The following is a 23,093-nucleotide window of genomic DNA, read 5'->3' as shown; positions in this document are numbered from 1 at the left end:
AGCTTAATAAAATAAAACAACTTTGTTTTTAACCACTTTTTATTGGTTCACTTTTTCCAACCGGTTTTGACAAGAAACTTGATATCATCAGGGTTTATGTACTCATTCTAAAACATTGAAATACTCATAACCCACAAGTTGTCGTCAGGGTAGACGTTTTTACTGCGCAATGCCCAATAAAAGCAATATTTATGAGTTTTTTTCCGTTTTTTCAATCACATTTTTTATATCACATTTTCATATGGTGTTCGGAGTGCGTGGAAGTTTTTGGCAGCGTAAGGGAAGGGTAATTAACTATAACCTAACTAAGAGTATTTCAATGTTTTAGAATCAGTACAATCAATATAAAGTGGTTAAAAACAAAGCGGTTTTATTTAAAAAATTGATTAAATGTGCAACAAAGTATCTGGGTTATGAGAGGTTCCACTGTATATATACACACCTGACGTGTGTAGAAGAACTCATTATTATATTTTAAACAAACATATGTATTTTCACATTTTGGTCCTTATCGTATGAACCGAACTGACCACATTCAAGTATTTTGAATGCTTGATCATTCCAAGTTTCTTCGGTTTTGCTTCGTATCCATTACCAACCACGTCCGTCTCATAAATTTGTTTTACTTTTTTAATATTATTTATTTATTTATTTATTTATTTTATTTATTTTAAACTTCATGTACAGAAAATAAAAAGTACATTGGCGGGCTTATTGCTAAAAAGCAATATCTTCCAACCGACCAAAGACGGACTAGTGATATTGATCAAAACGTTTGATACCATATATAGCCGTTTGCAATCAGTGGGCAGATAGTACTTGAACAATTAAAAAAAACATAAATTACAAATTGACATTTAAAAAGAAACATAAATTAACAAAAGACGATAATAAGGAGGGCAAAGGAAGAAGGAATTTAGGGAAGGAGGTAGAGGGAGGAGGTTTGATCGACAGTTAGGATTCTAATGACAGATAGTAATGTCTCAGACGTTTTTAAAAGTTAATACATATTATTGTCTGATGTAATAGATTTTATCAAAAAACTAAAAAACAATTAATTAACAATTAGACAAAAAAGTATTCTAGGATTCTAATGATAAATAGGTAGAATTCGGTAGCAAGTTTAAGAAAGAGAGGAGGGGTCAGGGGAGGAGGAGATGGACAGTTAGGGTTCTAAGGTAAGATAATGATGTTTCAGGCGTTTTTTGAAGGTATTATGTTAGATTATGAATTATAATAATCCAATATTCGTATAAATCGTCTTATTAAAACAAGGATATCTTTAATATGCTCTTTTATCTTTAATCGGGTTTACGTGAGACGTTTTTATAGTAATCTTAAAAGTTAAATTTATCACCACAATATATTTATAGTTGAAACATTTTATTACATACTGAAATTTTCTTACACGCACATTTAGAGTATTTGGTCTGTGATCGCTACGAAGCAATCTCGTGAATTCTTTACGACCTAGTAAAATATTGAAAATTCAACTCAAAATTCTCTTTGATATCACTATATCTTTTTTATTGTTGATTGTAAAAAATAAACTTTATTGTTATTTACGCAAGAAATATTAAATATTATAATAATTCATGCCTTAATAATTTATTTGGATCATAAAGTGAAATAATCCTCACAGATTTATTATCTAAATGAAACAGGCAAAAAGATTGTACAGTATTAAACGAATTTTATGTAAGAAGAAAAATACAAAAAATAAATATGTGGAACAGTTAAAAGAGAAGCCATATTTCGCAGAAATTATCATTCATACACATAAATCCCATGAATATGTTAAGCAATCCTTTTTTTTCTATCTTTTTCTTTTAAAAAAATAAATATTAGCGTTTTTTTATCATTTACAAAAATACTACTATTGCATACTATTTCTGTAAGCCTTAGTGGCTCATTTTTAGAAAAAGGTATCAGATTATGGTAGAGTGGGTTTGAACCGAGAAACTCTGACTCAGGAGTCCGTGACACTAACCACTGGACCAGAACCCGACACAATAATCATCTAATATAAATATACTCGTATAATTAGAATATAATTTAATTATAATTATCAAATATTTTTCTGTAGTTTCATACATTTTTCTTATATCCTCTGTAAAGTAAGCCCAAATATTTTTTGTAAAACTCTTGGTGGTAAAATCTATCCATTTTTTATTTAAGTTTTACCATGCAAATACCTTTTAAATAACAAGTAAATCCTTTAAAATAGCGGTATTTAGTAAGTAAGACTTTGATTAATTTTTTTTATTTGATTCAATTTCCTTGTTCTTGCACATTGGTATTCTGATGCCATTTTTGAATATTTAGGAAATACTTATTTTCAATTTGACTTTTTTTATTACAGTAAGAATTACATGTTTTGATAGTTTCTACATTAGGACATGATATTTTGATGATAATGTTGTTGTTGCAAACATTTAAATTTATTTTTAGAAACTACCTAACTAACTAACAAACTATCACGCCGCTTCCTCGCAGGGGTAGGCAGAGAGAATAGAGCGCCACACCACTCTGTCCTTGCAAACATTCTTCGCCTCTTCCACGTTCATGCATCTCCTCATACATACCCGCCGATTGTTACAACTCCTAACCTGACCACTTTCAAGTATTTGGCATACCTGATCGTGCCATGTTTTTCTCGGTCTTCCTCTGCTTCTTTACCCAATAACATTTGCCTCATAAATTTGTTTTACCGTTCTTTCCTCACTCAATCGTGTCCAAACCATCTCAACACACCTTTACTTAACTTTATTTTTAGAATTACTTTCATAATTATTATCTGTACTCTTTTGACAGTTCATTGTGTTGTCGATTACTCCTTCTCATCCAACAATGCCATACATAAGTAATAAGTACATAATTTAATTTATTTTTACATTTCTTTTTTTACAGATCAGCTTACAAGGATAAACAAGAAAAATGGATGAGTTAAAAATCTGTTTAACAATAGTATGAGTGAAGTGACTGGATTTTTACATTAAACGATCATTAAAAAAATAAAAAATAGTGTGTATTTAATGAAAAATACATCAAAATCTTGATTCATAGGAAAAAATATAAAAATACAAAAAAATATGTGTGAATTTTGTAAATCAATTTTTTATAGATTGAAGTTAATGGTTTAAAGCAACTGAAGTTATAAAAAGTGAGTGTTGTGTTTTTGTTTTTATTTACTTGGGTGTTTATTGAAAGGAAGCGCAGTATGACTTAAGGGGTGTGCAGAGGATGGTGACGTAATGTTTACGTCATCGTTGTCGCGGCTTGTCATCGCCTTTCTACTTGTCTACACGAAGATTCCTCCATCAAAACAAGGTAAAGAAAAAAATAATTAAATAAGTCAATAAATAATAATAATTAATACAGTATAATTGAAATATAACATTGTTTTAAAATCACTTTAAGTATTTTATTATGACTTAACTATAATATCTACCTGTTTCAAAGCTAACCGCTTCTTTTTTAAGACTCAATTAATTTCAAGTATAAATCAGTCTTGAAAAAAAAATGGTTAGCTTTGAAACTGGACGACATTATAAATAAGTTATAATGAAATACTTACCATGTATAATGATTTTTAATATAAGTTATATATTAATATATTAATTTCGTCCGCCTCCGTAGCGTAATGGTCAGCATGCTCGCCTACCGTTCTGGAGGTCCCGGGTTCGATTCCCAGGGGGGTTTAATAAATATAAGTAATTTTTTCTCTCTAATATTTATTCAATATTACACTGGACTGGTACCTAAAGTGGAGGGCTGATCACCTTTCCTTCATTTGTAATCGATCGAGATAACACTGCGTTTATATGAAGTAATACCCTATGCACCATTGGGGTGCGGTAAGGGATTTATTATGAATAACAAAATGAAAAATCACAAAGTTATTGCTTCAAATATAAATTACAATAAACAAAGTGTATTTATGTTAATTTGTTTTTATACCATTATTGTTTATTATTTCAAACACTGGATTATTCACCCTATGGATGAGATATCAATAATACAGGTATCACAACTTCATTCTTTTATATTTCCAAACGTATCGAAAATCGTAACGAAATGTGAAAGGTTCTAAGACCATTGCATACATAAAGTTGAATTTATATTTGAAATATTAATTTTGTGATTTTCCGTTTTACAATTAAAATGTAACTTTGTTTTCAAATTATTTTTTGACATCTCATCAAAGATGAAGAAGAATATGGAAGTCTGGGCATTTACGTCATAGGCTGTAAATGCCCAGACTTCCATATTCTTCTTCATCTTTGATGAGATGTCACAAAATAATATGAAAATAACCCCTTGGAGATAATCCAGATTTTGTGAACAAGTATTTGGACACACTCAAAATGTTGTAAATAAATTGTCTGGTCAAATTATAAGCTTAAATAATATAAATGAAAATGGTATTTTCTGGCGTTTCTCATGTGTGTGATTATAATCCAGGATTCGGACCTGACATACTAATATAAGAGTTTCTGCTTAGTAAAAAGCTTCTTTACATCTCACCAATAGATGTCTCTAGTGAAGTTCTAGTGATTCAAGAACAAGGTTTCTAAATTGGTTCATATATACAGAACTTCCGAGAATTTGAGTAGTGTGGTTGTCAATAATGGGTAGAATTGGTGAATGTTACACGTGTGTAAAGTGATCACTTAAACCAGCCTATGACGGTCGTCAGCCCCGTAAATGCTCAGACTTCCATATTCTTCTTCATATTTGATGAGATGTTAAAAAAATAATATGAAAATAACGCCTGTCATTGGAGATAATCCAGATTTTGTGAACAAGTATTTAGACACACTCAAAATGTGGTTTTAAAATATTATAAATTTTATAGTGATTTTAAGACAAAGTTACATTTTAATTGGCACAAACTATATGTTATAAAGGTTTCAAGAATTGATGCAATACGGATGTTCAATTGTGGGCAGAATAGAATATCCCATAATTGAAACGTTCTTCAATTTGTGAGTTCGCGCCATCATATATGGTTTAGTTGAGTAAGCTTTAGAGACTCTTTTAAATGTATGCAAGATTCGTCTCATATTCACATGACAACCCGTGACAGGTCATTAGACCTGTTAACTGCCCAGACTTTCATATTCTTCTATATATTTGTTGAGATATCAAAACGAAAATAACTCTTAGGTAGAAAAATCCAGATTTGTGAACAAAGGCTTGAACACACTCAAAGCAGTCCAGTTTGTTTATTTAACCGTCTCAAATAATTTATTGCTCTCAGAATATGTTAAATATTTATAGATATAAAAAGAATTCTGAGAGAAGTTTATATATACGAGGTAAATTCTGTATATGTACGTGAATTGAATTTTTTTGGTATCACAAAATTTTAATATCCATACTCTTGTTTCTTCTGCGAAATCACCAATTTGTACATATGGCCAAATCCATCGAAAGTAATAATATTATAATAAAGGGGCTGATAGGAACACAGTTTCCAAAAACGAATAAATTTCTACGCTTTTAGTAACGCACATTCGCGCAGAACGAGACATATTTACGTATATTTTTATGGGGCAAGGTGTCGAAAAACAAGGGGAGATCGCGTATTATGATTTTCTGTTGCAAAACTTCCCATCATTGTGTCATTCAGGTAATAAACTCTCTGTAATGGAAGCTATAAAAACAAGTAATAAAAAAGCGGTTATGACATCATTAAAAAATATTAGCACATTTTCCCGAGTAAATTGATTCGTTAAAATACCTACTTTCGCCTTTGTGAAAATTAAAAAAAATCTAGTACAACCTTATAATATAAACGTTTCGACCTAAATGGGATTTTTTTATTATTATAATGTTGTGGTAGGCGCGTCTGGCTACCTGGGGGGGTCAAAATAAGTACGTCTTCTTCTTCTTTTTCTACTTAGTGTGGCCTGTTTTTCAGAGGGATTAGCCTCCTGAGGTGTCCATTCCCAGCTATCAATCCATGTCTATAAATTAAATGATTATTTTTTGACATCGCAACATAGATGAAGAATAATATGGATGTATGGGCATTTACGGGGCTTACGATCGTAAAAGGTTGGTTTACACACGTGTAACATTCACTAAACCCATAATTGACAACAACACTACTCAAATTCTTGGAAGTTCTTTATGTATGATCCAATTTTGAAATATTGCACTTGAAACATTAGAATGTTCACTAGAGATATCTATTGGTCAGATGAAGAAGCTTACTATTTATTCATTTATATCGCCCTGCACGGCATCCAGAACAACGCCAGTCTCATAGGTGTACTAAGATGTATGCTCATTTAAGAATTTCATTTATAAATTGTGTTGCTGTATTGAATAATTCTTTAATGCACATTAAAAAAAACTAATGTTTCATAAAAATAAATTAAAACATCTGTAGAAATTTTTTTTTTGCAATTTTTTTTCTCAATTATTAGGGATAGAACACACTAGAAATAAAAACACATTCCTCGTACACATTTAACTGGTGTGAAAAACAACAAAAGGGATAACTCTGCAAAGCGCCCCATAAAATCAATTGAAAAAGCACAAAACGTGTATATTTTTTATTAAATAACGCTAAATGCATAAAAACAATGAAAGCTTTTCAGAATAGCAAACCAACGGAAACGCCCTGAAAATATACAAAGGCACTGTCATATTTCATTCCGTGTTTGTATGTCGCGAGCAAGTTTTATTTATGTGTACTTGTGTATAGGGTGAACCCTTTATATTGAGTAATATTTAAAAGGGTGAGTTATTGTTCATTAAAATATTATTTATTTTAAATTAATGTTTTACTTGGTAAAATAAATATTTATAACGATCTTTTTCAAACACCATACGGTTTTTAAAAATGATGCGGAATGCATCAAAACACTTGCAACAATAGGTTTTTTGAAAAGGTAGCATTTAGGAAATAAAACGTTTATTAAAAATTAATAGATTTTATCACAAAGTGACTACCGAATCAATTAATAAAAATAATATATAAATATATGTTTTAATAATACTAAGCTTAAACCATTTTTAATATGTCCAAATGCCTGCTTATAATTCTGGATTATCTCCACATAGGAGTTATTACATTTGTAAAAAAAATACAAATGTACAAAGTGAAGATACTCCAGATTCGTGAACTAGTATTTAGACATACTCAAAATGTTTAAATCAAAATAACTGGACAAATTATAATATACATTTAAAAAAAATATTGTTTAAATGCGGATCTCAAGTGTGTAAATATATAATCATACTTGCATACAAATGAAAAGAGTCTCTGCTTTACAAAAAGCTTTCCTTATTCTAACATAGATGGCTGTTGTGAACTCAACCGTACTCTGTCGCGAGATTGATCAACAGAGATAAAAACATTTTTTGTTTTTATGCGAAGGGAAGATAGAAGTCTTATAATTTTTTGTAAGCCCTGGGATGCTGAGACTTGCATCATCTCAACAAAAGCTCAGTTATGAAATATCTAATAACTAAGCATTATTAACGAACTCAAATATTTATTTGAACAAATTTTCAATATTAACATTTTTTAAGGCCAAGCTCGCATTTTCCGATTGTATGTAAAAATGGAGAAATAAATTAGCATTCCAATAAAAATAGACTGAAGGCATCCGTTCGTGAACTCTGAAAAATACTCTACACGCCAGTGCGTGCAAGCCGTATGAAATTAATGTCTAAATGTCACGTGTGTATTGAGTTGAAATAGTTTTATGAGATTAATATCATATTTTTAGACCCGCGAACACAATGAGATTTTTTCCACGCAATCGCAGAAATGTTCGTGAAATAACTGAAAGTTGGACCCTGAAAAAAATGTCGAGTTCAAAGAAATTCATTTGATATATAATATACTATTTCAACAATGAATCTATAGTTATTTTACCTCTAGTTGTTATGTTGGCTAACTAAATATAAATCAGAGATTAAATAAATATGAACATAAATAAAATTAAATTAAATAATTATACATATAAATAAATCAGAGGTAAAATAAATATGAACGGATACATTTTTTCGATGTGCTGGTTTGATGAAACCAGCAGCCCCTAAAATAAACATGGTTGAAATAAGTCTTAATAATTACACCTGAGAGTATTAACTTCTTATATATAGTATATTCTGCCATATTTGTAAATTAAAAGCTTAGCCAACTTTAAAGTTTTGTAATATAACACTCTCCTTATCAATCCTTTATATGGTTTTAAATAATGTGAACGATGAATGATAAGGAGAATATTGTATAACTTCACCACAAAGTTAGCAATGTTTTTACAATACAAAATATATAAAATTATTACTTTCTTTTAAAGGAGATATTACGTTCAAGCTTTATTATTAGAACGCATTCCAATATTTTTATTTTAAGTGGACACTAAGTGTACGACAAATGATAAGGAGAGTGTTATATTTTCATCCGACCCAAATATCTCTTTGTAGGAGTTATATAGGTAATTAAAAGTCTCTCCAGATTATTAAACAGATCATAGCTCTAGACTGCAAGGATTGGAGGAGAACTATACACCGAGTGCTTTATATCGCAGACCACTTCGCTCATCAAAAAAACTTTGCTACGAGGTCTGATAAAAAATACGATGAAATTATTTTGAACTGCCCCAATTGATGATGCTTCATCCATTTCTTATCGTATCGTAGTCATACAGGAGAAAGTGACCATGTGCATTTTTTACAAAAAACGTGATCATTGACTATTTGATATCTTATCAGCTTAATATTGCCCTGAAAAAATTCCAAAGGATTTAAAACTTGGAAGTATAATATATAGACTTGTTAAAAATGATTAACTGCATTAATGTTTATTTTCTTGCCGAGCAAAAGTGACTTAAATGGCCCTCCTGAACATTTTACGTTTTGTCAGTTGGTCACTTTCTCCTGTACGACTACGATATGTTCAATAGCTTGATCTTCTGAGACAGGCTGTGTCAAGATTGAATACGTTATGTTTAGTTAGTCAGCTTAATGAGTTTTATTTCACTACACAGGACTAGTTTCGAAAACTATCAAACTTTTTTCATCTACAGGTAAAAAGTAAAACGTGTTTTACCTTTCACTTGTTGCACTTTCACTGTAAATGAAAACGTCTGTTAGTTTTTTAAACAAGTCGAGTGTAATGAAATAAAACTCATTAATTGGTATTATAACAAATCAACATGTCATTCCACAAAGTTAATGCCGAATCAACAAATAAAATATAGTAGTAAGTCAGCCTCCAGAGCCTGTGTATACACATCCATCTTACTCGCCATATTTAGCACCATACAATTTTTGGCTCTTTCTACAAATAAAAACCGTACTAAAAAAAATATTTTAAATGAAATGGTCACGACAGAGCAGTTGAACGCCCTTCTGAAAGAAGTCTTCCAGAAATGTTTCCATGGTTTGTCATGGATTCAACGTTGGGATAAGTGCATCTCTACCCAAGGACAGTGCTTTAAAAGAGATTAATTCCATTTCCATGTTAACTTCATACATTGTTACAATATTCTCTCTTCTTGTCGAAAGTATTATTTGTCATTTTTTGATTAGAAATCCTCATTGTCAAAAATATCATCCTGTACCAAGGTTTTTACAAATTAAATTTTTCAGCAGACGGGCATATTGAAAATGTCTTTATTATTTCGCAAATTGGCCATCCGTCAGTTCTATTTATGGTTGTTTACGTTCGTCCAGTAGCACAAAGCAGCGTTTGATATGCGACATTAATAAAAAGGGAATTGAAAGAAAGCTGTCATATTCCGGGGCCGTTTCGAAAGGGCGGTATTTCTGTTTGCCAGTCTAATAATGAAATTCCAGCAGAACTTGGCAATTTAAATTCTCCCGAAATTCGCTTCAACTCCGACCTTGAAACAACTCTAAACAAAATTAAAGAAAGAAATATGAAAGCTCGCTTTTCGCTTTTAAATTTGGGAAGATTCCGAGAAGCAAGACAACTATTTTTTAGTATAAAGCTGGGGTAGGGCGGGTAGCCCCGGCCGGCGTATACCCCCGTCTATACCCTATCAGTTTCCCAACTAACAACAGTATATATTTTAATCTGGCTGTATCTAACAGGAGAATCAAAATCCTCCCATATAAATATAAATTTTAACTCGATAACTTTATAATTCTGAGAACTATTTACTCTATTTTCACTACTATTTTTTGTAACCCTAAAAAAATAATATTAAGGATAACATTTTCCGTTTTTGTTTTCGTAATTTAAAATCATTTAATGTTTCAAAAAATAAATATGCAAAAAATATTATCAGTCAGTACCGCGAGACCAACATAATTCTATGGTATATCACCACTTTAATTTATTGTCTGCTAGCGATATGTAATTTCTTTCATTCAAATAAATGTGGTACATTAAAAGATCGAAATAACTTACCTAGCCAGCTTTCATTTGATCTGATTTCCGGCCCTCGTTATTTGGATGGCTGAGCATTCAGTCGCTACTTAACGGTGCGTTAGGATGGACGTGGCATCTGTGACTCAATTGATACTTGCTGCAAGCTGTGTACTACGATTTCCATACAAATATGAACTGGAGTATTTTGCTACCCCCCTTCAGATCACGTGTAACTTTGTAACAGTATGCTTTTCCTGCGGGGAAACGGAGTGATGGTAGTATAAGTCTTCCTTGTCCTTATCCGATAGTGCATGCGAGTGTTTTTGCCTAGAATTTTCACTCATGAATTACATGAAATTATAGTAAATTTAAACAAAAAGAGTAAATCCACTCACAAGTAGGCATAGGCTATGAAACTTATAAAGTTGAAGCCTGAGTAGGGACATGATAAACGGTATTGCATAAGCCGTAGCTAGATTTCAGAGTCACTTGGACGTTAGGTAATTAAAAAAAAAACGATAGTGCATATGCACTGCATCATATAAACGCAGTGTTATCTTGATCGTTAATGCATGAAGAAAAGGTGGTCAGCATTCTGCTTCAGGTACCAGTCAATATACCTATTACCATGTTGAATAAATATTAGAATGAAAAAATCACTTTTATTGATTTGACTCCCCCTCCTAGGAATCGAACCCGGGACCTCCAGTACGTTAGCCGATTGTGCTGACCATTACACTACCTAGGTGGACAAAACTTGTAGGTAGTAGTAGTAGAGTTGTTATATAATTGAGATTCGTATCGAATCGAGTCTCGAATTTTACATAAATTAAAAGTATCTTTGGTTGGTGTTCAATTATTTAGGGATGAGCCGATGAAAATAAAGCTGGCATGGAAGTAGTTAAGAGTACGATCACGTTTCCGTTCGTAATTTGCCATCTGCCGCCCTCGGCTAGTTGCAACTTTCGCGTTATTGCCTTTGCCGCCCAAGGATCCGCCCTCCGCACATAAAAGACTTTTTTTTCAAACTAGAAAAAAGTTTTAAAAAAATCTTATTCAAACTAAAGGCTTATGGATAACTGGTTAGTATCTATTTAAATTAATTAAATTTCCAAAAAAAAAACAGTTTATATGTTTCTTATAACAATTAATGTTTTAAATATTTATTTTTTTATAATTAAACACTTGTGTAATACCACTTGATAAGTTATATTTCATTACACACGACTAGTTTTGAAAACTAACATACGTTTTCATCTACGGGTGATTTTTTTTTCAAGATTTTTTCAATGCTTTCAATATTCAAAACATAAAGTTGTTTAATTTTATAAAGTTTATAAAATGTGCCACAAAGTATTTGCGAAAAAGATTCAAGAAAAAAAGTCTTATTGAAATATTAATATTGATATATTTAACACCTAAATTTTTACATTTTTCTTTATCATTTTAAAGATGTCAAAAACACTAACATCCCATCTCAATTTAATTTTTACTTGTTAAATACCGTAATTTCTTAAATTAAATTAATCCATTGTGACACGTGTTTCGATCCATTACGCATTATTTAAAAACGATATATGAAATACCGTACACATGCGATAAATAAAAATTATACGGAACACATCGAAAAATGTGCTACAGTGAATTTTAAGTAAAAATGATAATCACCATGTAAAATTTAGATGAAAAATGTGACTGCCGAATCAATTAATGAAAATATTAACAAGACTTTTTATTTTTTCGGTAACATAAACTACCTGAAAGAAAGGATAAACAACTTACTTCAAAAAAGATAAATTATTTATATGTATGTATATATATAAATATATATATATATATATATATATATATATATATATATATATATATATATATATATATATATATATATATATATATATATATATATATATATATATGTATATGTATACATATGTATTTATATATAAATAAGTATAATATAAATATATGTATATAAATATATATATATATATATATATATATATATATATATATATATATATATATATATATATATATATATATATATATATATATATATATATATATATATATATATATATAAATATATATATATATATATATATATATATATATATATATATATATATATATATATATATATATATATATACATATATATATATATATATATATATATATATATATATATATATATATATATATATATATATATATATATATATATATATATATATATATATATATATATATATATATATATATATATATATATATATATATATATATATATATATATAAAAACAGTGGGTGGCCATATTATTAGGGACACTTCATGGATTTAATAATACCAATTATTTTTTATCAACAAAAGTGATTATTCAACAATTTTGAAAAAATCTTAATTTTTAGTAATAACACTCTTTGCTGCGATTACAACCTCCAAACGTCAGGGCATACTTTTTAATGCAAATTTTTGCATTGTGCCAGATATTAGGGTTATTATGCCATACTCTGATAAGAGTTTCTATCATTTGCCGCTTGGTGTTGATGACTTCTTTAGCAATCTCACGTTTCGATACTTCCCAAAGGTTTTCAATGGGGTTCATATCCAGCTAATTCCCCGGGTAAGGCAAAACACAGAGGTTTTTTTCAGCCTGGAATGTGATAACACTCCTGGCTTTGTGACACAATACCGAATCATGCATTAACACATACTCTTCATCGCCAGGGAACCATTCATGAGCCTCGGCTAGAGTCGACTTTTCAGTACTCGCTGGTGTTGGTCTTGCCTCATGGTCCCTTCCATGTTAAAGAGGCATCCCATACCCTTAAATGAGATTACGGACCACAACATTATGCTAACAGGGTGTTTTTAACCATCTCCACAAGGCAGTCTGGGTGGAATTTTTCTCCTGGGCCACGTCGGAAAAATGAAGTTTTTCCCACCAAAATTTTAAATGTTGACTCGTCCAAGAAGCAGACATATAATGTATTACCGTAATTGCAAAAATACATATATTTTTTATCTTCTTAATTTATTATACGAAAACAAGCCATAAATATTCGAATCCAGTTCGAAACAGTTACATTCCGGTGTTCTTTGGCCCATAGGAGTCGTTTTTTCTTCATGCCTCAGTCAGGCGTAATTTTTTGGTTGGACGTCGACCCATTAGATTTACTTCAACTAACCGTCTCTGAACTGTCCTTTTGGATACGTTGATTCCTTCATCGTTTATCAACAGAAATTAACAACAATTAGACAATCAACAGACTTTTTACGATTTTGGAAATAGATGTCCCTGATTTTATGGGCACCACGTGGAGTTGTGATGCTTTTTCTGCCTTTTTTCCGACGCGGGCTGATTCTAGATGCAGGTTTTTATCAATTTTTCTTTATATCCGATGGACTCCTGACTTCGAAACATCTGTAAGTGCTGCTATTTCTTTCTAAAAATGTGTGGAATGAAGTAGTAAGGTTATAACTTCCCTACATTTTTTCGGAGATTTGTTTGAAAACTTGCCCATACTTAAATTGAGAATATTATAGTTCAGTTCAAACTACATTGAATTTTATTTAAAAATTAAATGAAATTAACTTATTGAATTAGCAAAACTAATAAATTATTAAACAACACTTACGTTTTTATGGTCTTGAACTCAAAAAACTTACACAAAAATGGTTTAAAAAAATATTAACTGAGCTCACACCAATATCATTTTTCACTAATCAACATCCAAATGAAAAAAAAACTTACTTTTATGGTATTTCACAGTATTGATACATCTTCAAAACAATAATTATGATACCAGCAAAAAAAATACAAAAGAAAAAATAATTATAACTAATTAATTTGACCAAAAAATTCATTTAAACTTGAAAACTACAAAAAAGTACAAGTGTCCCTAATAATTTGGCCACCCACTGTATATATATATATATATATATATATATATATATATATATATATATATATATATATATATATATATATATATATATATATATATATATATATATATATTTATATATATATATTTATATATATATATATATATATATATGTATATATATATATATATATATATATATATATATATATATATATATAATAAAAATGAAAATGGTATTTTCTGGCGTTTCTCATGTGTGTGATTATAATCCGGGATTCGGATCTCACATACTAATATAAGAGTTTCTGCTTAATGAAAAGCTTCTTTACATCTCACCAATAGATGTCTCTAGTGAAGTTTTAGTGATTCATGAACAAGGTTTCTAAATTGGTTCATATATATAGAACTTCCAAGAATTTGAGTAGTGTGGTTGTCAATAATGGGTAGAATTGGTGAATGTTACACGTGTGTAAAGTGATCACTCAAACCAGCCTATGACGGTCGTAAGCCCCGTAAATGCCCAGACTTCCATATTCTTCTTCATCTTTGATGAGATGTCAAAAAATAATATGAAAATAACTCCTGTAATTGGAGATAATCCAGATTTTGTGAACAAGTATTTGGACACACTCAAAATGTTGTAAATAAATTATCTGGTCAAATTATAAGCTTAATAATAAAAATGAAAATGGTATTTTCTGGCGTTTCTCATGTGTGTGATTATAATCCGGGATTCGGATCTCACATACTAATATAAGAGTTTCTGCTTAATAAAAAGCTTCTTTACATCTCACCAATAGATGTCTCTAGTGAAGTTTTAGTGATTCATGAACAAGGTTTCTAAATTGGTTCATATATATAGAACTTCCAAGAATTTGAGTAGTGTGGTTGTCAATAATGGGTAGAATTGGTGAATGTTACACGTGTGTAAAGTGATCACTCAAACCAGCCTATGACGGTCGTAAGCCCCGTAAATGCCCAGACTTCCATATTCTTCTTCATCTTTGATGAGATGTCAAAAAATAATAAGAGAAATATTTGTGTATAATTATTTACACAAATATTTCGATTTCAAATTATTTCTGTGAGCCTAAGCGGCTCATTATTAGAAATAGGTATCAAACTGTGGTAGAGTGGGTTCGAACCGAGAAACTCCGGGACCACAACCCGACACAATTCACTCTTGATCATTCACCCATTCCTTTATTTTGCCTTTGTTCTATATTATATTTTGCACATCCGTCGGCAACAAATTAAAAATATTCGGACGATATAATGCAGTGTTTGACTCCCATATTTATTGTTAACTCTTAGGACTATCAACAAACCTTCGTTGTGTGTAAATCGTGTATCATGGTTGTGTACTAAAAGATTTCGATATTTTTGCCTAGTTTGTTGTTCAACGATGATACTCATCCACAATATTCCACGTACCGGCAGTAAGTTTTAAAAAGATAAATTTGTTCTTTACACGCAGACTACCATACGTTATACGTTATACGTCTTGCGTTACACGTGTGTTACATTATCTTTCCTTTAGAATATGCTCCCAATCCGCCCAAAGATCCGCCCTACAGCTTACAAGCGTCAGAAAGCCAGTGTTAAATACGCCTAGTACAATGCCCGAGGACATTGGGTTCTGATTAACAAGAAATAATGCTACCCTCGTTCTTTTGTGTGGTCCTTTTACCCCTTGTTTTAGTGAAAAGTGGTCAAACACCACATCACTTTACGTTGTGTCGTCTCTGCGAACCGGGGTGCTATATTGGGTGAAAGATATTATGTTTCTTGTAAGGCACGTAACGTTTTTAAGACCACCGAGATTGTTTTAGGTGTCCCAAGGTTAGTAAAATACGTTAGAAAAAAAGTGATATGGTATGGAATTCGTAATTTTAATTGAACCTTTTTGCATTTATTGTTTCGGCATTTAATTTGTGGTAAAATCTGCGTTGAAAAGTCGAATGATGAGCATATTGTCCTCTCAGGTTCTTTAAAAACTATGCTTCTCTGCATTGTATGTATGTGCCTACAAGAATCAACATCACACACACACACACACACACACACACACACACACACACACACACACATTAATTCATTTGCTAGATCTACACTAAATATTTTTTACTAATCTATATATTTCTGTGGTTTACTATGGTATAATTGGCTTGTTTAATGTATATCTTTTAATTGTTTCGTTGTACTAAGGTTGCTGTTGTTAACCCAAATAATAATAAAATAAATAATAAACCCCCTATCCGCACCTCAATGGTGCATAGGGCACTGTGTCGTATAAACGCAGTGTTATCTTGATCGTTAACACATGAAGGAAAGGTGATCAGCCGTCCGCTTCAGGTACCAGTCCAGGGTAATATTGAATAAATATTACAGTGAAAAAATCACTTATATTTATTTGACCCCCCTGGGAATTGAACCCGGGATCTCCAGAACGGTAGCGGAGCGTGCTGACCATTACCATAACCCATTAACTCAAATAAAAAATGAAAAAAAACACATGATGAAATTGTAAAATAAATACTTACCCCCCTCCTTATTTATGGAACAGGTGTTTTTTTGCTGGGTAATATATCCAAAATAAAACAAGGTTTTTGTTGGATTGAATTCTACATTTATTTATGTATATCTTAATACGTGACGCGTTTCTTCTTCTTAGGACATTATCAAACACTCACTCACTCAGTGTTTGATAAGGTCCTAAGAAGACGAAACGCGTCACGTATTAAGATATACATATATAAATGTAGAATTCAATCCAACAAAAACCTTGTTTCACTTTGAATTTACTACCCAACAATTCAATATGGAATTCTACCAACTGTCTGCAGTTACGATAAATAAGTTTTTTTTTTAATGTTTTAGTTTATATTTTGACCTGAAGATGGAAGCATAGCTTTTGGAACTAGTCAATTTAATGAAATAAACTTAAGTGGTATAAAACATGTGTTTCTTTAACCATTTAATTTTAATGCAAAAACCTGTAATTAAAGGAAAAAATGAAAGGCTGAGTTAAAACCTCTTACATTATAAGCCAGGTTTATAATAAATGTTAATAAGAAAGTCCCGTCTAGAAAAGTATTGAGATAAGTATTGTCAATAAATTAAGAAAGGTGTATTTTGTAATTTAAAAGCATTGTTAACTGTGTGATATGGTAATTCAACACTCCCCTTATCATTCGTAGTTCACTTTATGTAATAAATACCACTTAAAACACTTCTTCCTACTTCATGAGCTCACTATAAGTTCGAAATAACCATTCACATTAAACAGAAAACTAAAGTAAAAATGCTAAGGTTTTTCATTTATATTTTCCAAAAATATATTTATATTTTTATAGTTTGAAAGAGAAAGAATGAAGGTAATGGAATCAAAATGGGAATATTTTTAAAAGCGGTTTATGGTTATTTATTATGGGTGATATAAAATACAAAATGCCTTTATTTAATTTTATTATGTTTGCAAATTTAATTATGGTATAGAATTATAGATATATATATATATATAGAGGTATAGAGATATTTTTTAAATTGTAATTTCACCAAAAAGATAAAACAACATTATAATATTAAAATTACTGTGATAAAAAATAATTTATGAATGTAAATTTTTATTTTTTAATAGTAAATAATACTTTAATTTTTACTTGGTATAAATCTAACCTTTTTTAAAATTTTATCGTGACACGTGTTTCGATACATTATGTATTTCGATACATTCTCATACACCATATACGGTATTTGATAGATATTACCACAAATGACTGCCAGACCAATAGTAAAATTAAGTTAATAATACATTAATTTTAAATTTCATATAATTTTACCTACAATATTTTGAGTATGTTCAAATCATTGTAAAAAAAGTTTAATAATTACTATAAACAGATATAAGATGCCCGGAATTACGTATTGAAGTGTTCATCTTTCATATTTATTATTTAGTCTTGGGTCCATCAACCCTTAATTTTATTCTTTTTTTTCATAGATACATGCATATTTTTACTATAAGTATGTAAAACGCTCTTTAGGCATGGCCTATGTTAAGCGGAAATACTTACATGTTCATACATTTTTTATTATTCTTGTTTTTTAAATTATTATATTATATACATTACAAACAATACATACAACAACAATTTACAGTATAAAGGTTTTACAACAAAATAATTACACCTGGACATTAATTAATTCACTTTTTGCCTTGTCCCTTCCAACGAGAAGCAACCACCGACGGACACTGTTCTTAAAGACATGATCACTACTGGCATTCTTAATGGTTTCATTGTATGTGAAACGGGTATTATTTATAGAACACAGTCGTACACGAGAGGACTTTTATACTTTTTACTAATTTGTTACTCAAGTATAATATCTGTCCATTTTATTGCAAGGTTTTATTTTCGAAAAAAAACATACAAACCACACAGATCAGGCACTCTAAGACCACCCAGTACTTTAAGCGTCTTATATAGCCGAGCACAGGTTAAGACAACAAGTTTCAACAATTTCTTCAATTCAAACTACTGTAAAACAATGAAACTTTTCTGCTACGAGGAAACTGTTTTAATATTGTTTAATTTCTCAAATAGATGTTCGGTTATCTCGGAACAAAAAGAGTTCTCCAACAAAACTGTCTGGATACCGAGTCTGACGCCATTTTATTTTTTCCGGCGACAGCTTTTATTTTCCTTTGTAATTGTTTCCAGTTGGGACTTCTTTTTATTCGACTTGTAGAATGTTTTGTCCTTTCGAGATGGCCCACAATGGTCACCATTGTCCCGAGGATCTTTAAAAAAAAGTTCGGCATTCACGCAATCGTACAATATTATTTTCTTTATTTTTTGCTCAAAGCGTACTTATTTTATATTAAGTTTACTAGTATATGTATAAAAATATGTATGTGTATATATATATATATATATATGTATATATATATATATATATAAATATATATATATATATATATATATATATATATATATATATATATATATATATATATATATATATATATATATATATATATATATATATATATATATATATATATATATATATATATATATATATATATATATATATATATATATATATATATATATATATATATATATATATATATATATATATATATATATATATATATATATATATATATATATATATATATATATATATATATATATATATATATATATATATATATATATATATATATATAAATATTTATATCAACGGATAAAGTTTTTCTCCAGATGACATGACTCTCTCTCTTTTCAATTCTAAAGTATTCATAACATACGTAAATGTGGAATTATTAAAATGACTTTTAATATTGTCAATCTAAATATTTTTGTAAAAGCTGTTTTACTACCGAGTAAAATTAAATAAATTAATTTATATTGTGTATATTATAGAACATTTCATAAAAATTATGATGATTTCAATATTTTTTTTCCAAAACGTGTGAATTTATGAAAAAAATGTGGTTCCTCGCGTATATCACGCAAAATCCGTTCTTAATATCTTGATATCTTTTTTTTTAGTTCAAATCCTTATTTGCACCCAAAAAATAAAGTGTAAACGTAGTGTGATCAGCCATCCGCTTCAGGTACCAGTCCATTGTTATATTTAATAAATATTACAGTGAAAAATTCACCTTTATTTATTTGACCCCCACCTATTGAACACATACCCTCAAAAAAGGTAGCTGAGAGTGCTGACGATTACACTACGGAGGCGGTTTTAATATACGCCATATAAACTTTTTTTCAGTCAGGGATCAGTCGGCTATGTTCGTTTAATGAGAGAATTACTAAATGAGAATTTATTGAACAAAAAGCATTGCGTAAGAAAGTTAATGAGGCCTATTTGCGGTGTCAATCTGTAATAACTCTCTTTACAATTATTCACTTTCTTTAAAAATTGCCTACTATTCCGAATTAATCGACCCTGTACAATCCCATCTCTAATAATCCTCCAGAAATGTCCGAAACACTTTTATCTTACTATTCATTCCTAATCGCTCATTAACAATCCTTTTGTTTGTTCATATTCTCTTTCCATAACTTCTTACTTGACCCCAATTCAATTGATTTTATTTATCGATTCGGCAGTAACTTTTTGGTAATATCTGTTCATTTTTTATTTATGTTTTACAATGTAAATGCGATTATTTTTTAAAACTTGTGTGTTATTGTGTCATGCCTCTCACTCCTTTCAACAACGTAATATATCAAAAAACTTTATTTTTAGCAGATCGTTTTTAAAGTTTAAGAATATAGTAAAATGTATTAAAAATTTATATGAAGCCACTTATTGAATTTTATATTGCAACAGATCTTTTTAGGTAAAATCTGAATATTTTTTTCCATTTTAAAAATATTTAGTATATTTGAAAAAATAATTAAACAATACCTTTTCTTCGAAATGCAAAAAAAAAGCTTTCTGCCCTGTAGCGGGTAAACATATATTGATACTACGTATCAGTATATGTAAATAGCAACGTATCTTAATTAAGTCTGCCTATTAATCTTCTTCACTTTTGCTATAGTTTATTCTTGCTGTTTGCTTTTAACTTATTTAACGTTTGTGAAATTTTATAATTGGAATGTTACATTTACCTGTTTTATTTGTTATTTATTATTGTAAATGTATTTTATTTCTTTAATTGTTATTCATTATTGTATTGTTATTGTTCTGTTAAATTTCTAAATAAATAAAAGAAAACAAAATCAATTAAACATATGACCGGTCATAAGCCCTGTAAATACCCAGACTTCCATATTTTTCTTTCTTCTTTATATATAGATTTATATATTTTTTGGAAAAAAAATTAACATAATACTCCTTTATTTAATAAATCTGGTTATACTGAACGATGAATCACATTCTGTATTTTATTGTGTTCAAATAACTTTTTTTGGCGTATCTTCAATTGTAAGATCACGCCAATTACGCGAGTTGGCCCTTCTCTGTCTCGTATAACAAATTTGGTATTTCTCAAACTAATCTTTTTTTCCAACTTAAGTAATAAAATATAAGTGAGCGCGTAAGCGCCTACTTTTGTTTTATTTCAGAGTATATATTTTTTTATATTCTTTGATAAAAATAAATTAATTTAAATAAGAACAAATAAAAAATATTTTCATTATGAGACATAATACAATTCATAAAAAAATTTATAAAGGAACGAGTTTATCATTCTAATCAAAAGTGATGAGCTAAAAATGACAAAAATTCCTTATTAAATTATTTGTATCGCCTACTTCCAAAATCCGCCAGATTCAATTTTATAATATTTTAAAATAAATACTCTATCGGAATGCAAATTGTGGGTTTAATTGTTTTCAATATTGAAATACTTGAAAACCCTGCTAAAAAATACATAAAAAGGGTGAAGAAGAATATGGAAGTCTGGGCATTTACGGGGCTGACGACCGTCATAGGCTGGTTTAAGTGATCACTTTACACACGTGTAACATTCACCAATTCTACCCATTATTCACAACCACACAACTCAAATTCTTGTAAGTTCTAAATATGTATATATATGAACCAATTTAGAAACCTTGTTCTTGAATCACTAGAACTTCACTAGAGACATCTATTGGTGAGATGTAAAGAAGCTTTTTACTAAGCAGTAACTCTTATATTAGTTAGTATGTGAGGTCCGAATCCTGGATTATAATCACACACATGAGAAACGCCAGAAAATAGCATTTTCATTTTTATTATTTAAGCTTATAATTTGACCAGATAATTTATTAAAACAACAAATATTTACAACAAAAAAAAATAATATTTATATATATATATATATATATATATATATATATATATATATATATATATATATATATATATATGTAATAAAATAACTAGGTATCTACCTATACATTTTATTAAGTACCTACTTACAAATAGTACTTAATAAAATGTACAGGTAGGTACCTAGTATATATATATATATATATATATATATATATATATATATATATATATATATATATATATATATATATATATATATATATATATATATATATATATATATATATATATATATATATATATATTATATATATATATATATATATATATATATATATATATATATATAAATATATATTTATATATGTTTATATATATATATATATATATATATATATATATATATATATATATATATATATATATATATATATATATATATATATATATATATATATATATATATATATATATATATATATATATATATATATATATATATATATATGTGTGAAAATAACTCCTGTAATTGGAAATAATCCAGATTTTGTGAACAAGTATTTGGACACACTCAAAATGTACATAAAAAGGGGTTTTATTTCAATCTCCGCTATATTCATGAAACTTCCTTCTGCCTTCTGCCTTCTGACCCATATCGGCCAATCAGAGAGCGGGGATAGGTCAATTTAAAAATAAAATTTCGGTCAATAGGTCAATTTAAAAAAGGACTTACATTTTAAGGATTTCAACATTTTTTGTTTCTGGTCTGTGCTCCCGGGACTCTGAAATTGATGAGTGATAAAGGTTCTGGGCAATCAACATTAAAAACAAAATATGTAATGCAGGAAAATAAAGTCAGCAGTGTTTCTACGTGTTACGAGCTTGGGTAAATTCATCACTTCATTGCTTGGAACCATCCGTCTAAAATTACAATATGAAATAAATTTTGAGTGTATAGATTCTATTCGATTTATACATTTTTTTATATTGGGGGTTCCAGACGGGAGATGCAAATTCTAACTGACTACAAACATATTGCTCA

At 29.2% G+C, this 23,093-nt stretch overlaps 1 protein-coding gene across 1 annotated transcript in view; it reads left to right on the top strand.

Annotated features, from left to right (window-relative positions):
• Positions 1-2,908: 2,908 nt before the first annotated feature.
• The window catches only part of LOC148302092 (opioid-binding protein/cell adhesion molecule-like), a 92,448-nt gene continuing 72,263 nt past the window's right edge, over positions 2,909-23,093 (top strand). The window contains exon 1 of the mRNA XM_088272200.1: positions 2,909-3,330. Coding sequence (XP_088128326.1) covers positions 3,255-3,330 — 76 coding nt within the window. The 5' untranslated portion in view covers positions 2,909-3,254. The remainder of the gene's footprint in view (positions 3,331-23,093) is intronic.

This window comes from Brachycentrus maculatus, unplaced genomic scaffold (genome assembly GCF_059751285.1).
Source record: "Brachycentrus maculatus isolate JH-2025_06_01 unplaced genomic scaffold, ASM5975128v1 h1tg000482l, whole genome shotgun sequence".
Taxonomy (NCBI): Eukaryota; Metazoa; Arthropoda; class Insecta; order Trichoptera; family Brachycentridae; genus Brachycentrus; species Brachycentrus maculatus.
This window is presented reverse-complemented; position numbering and strand designations above follow the sequence as displayed.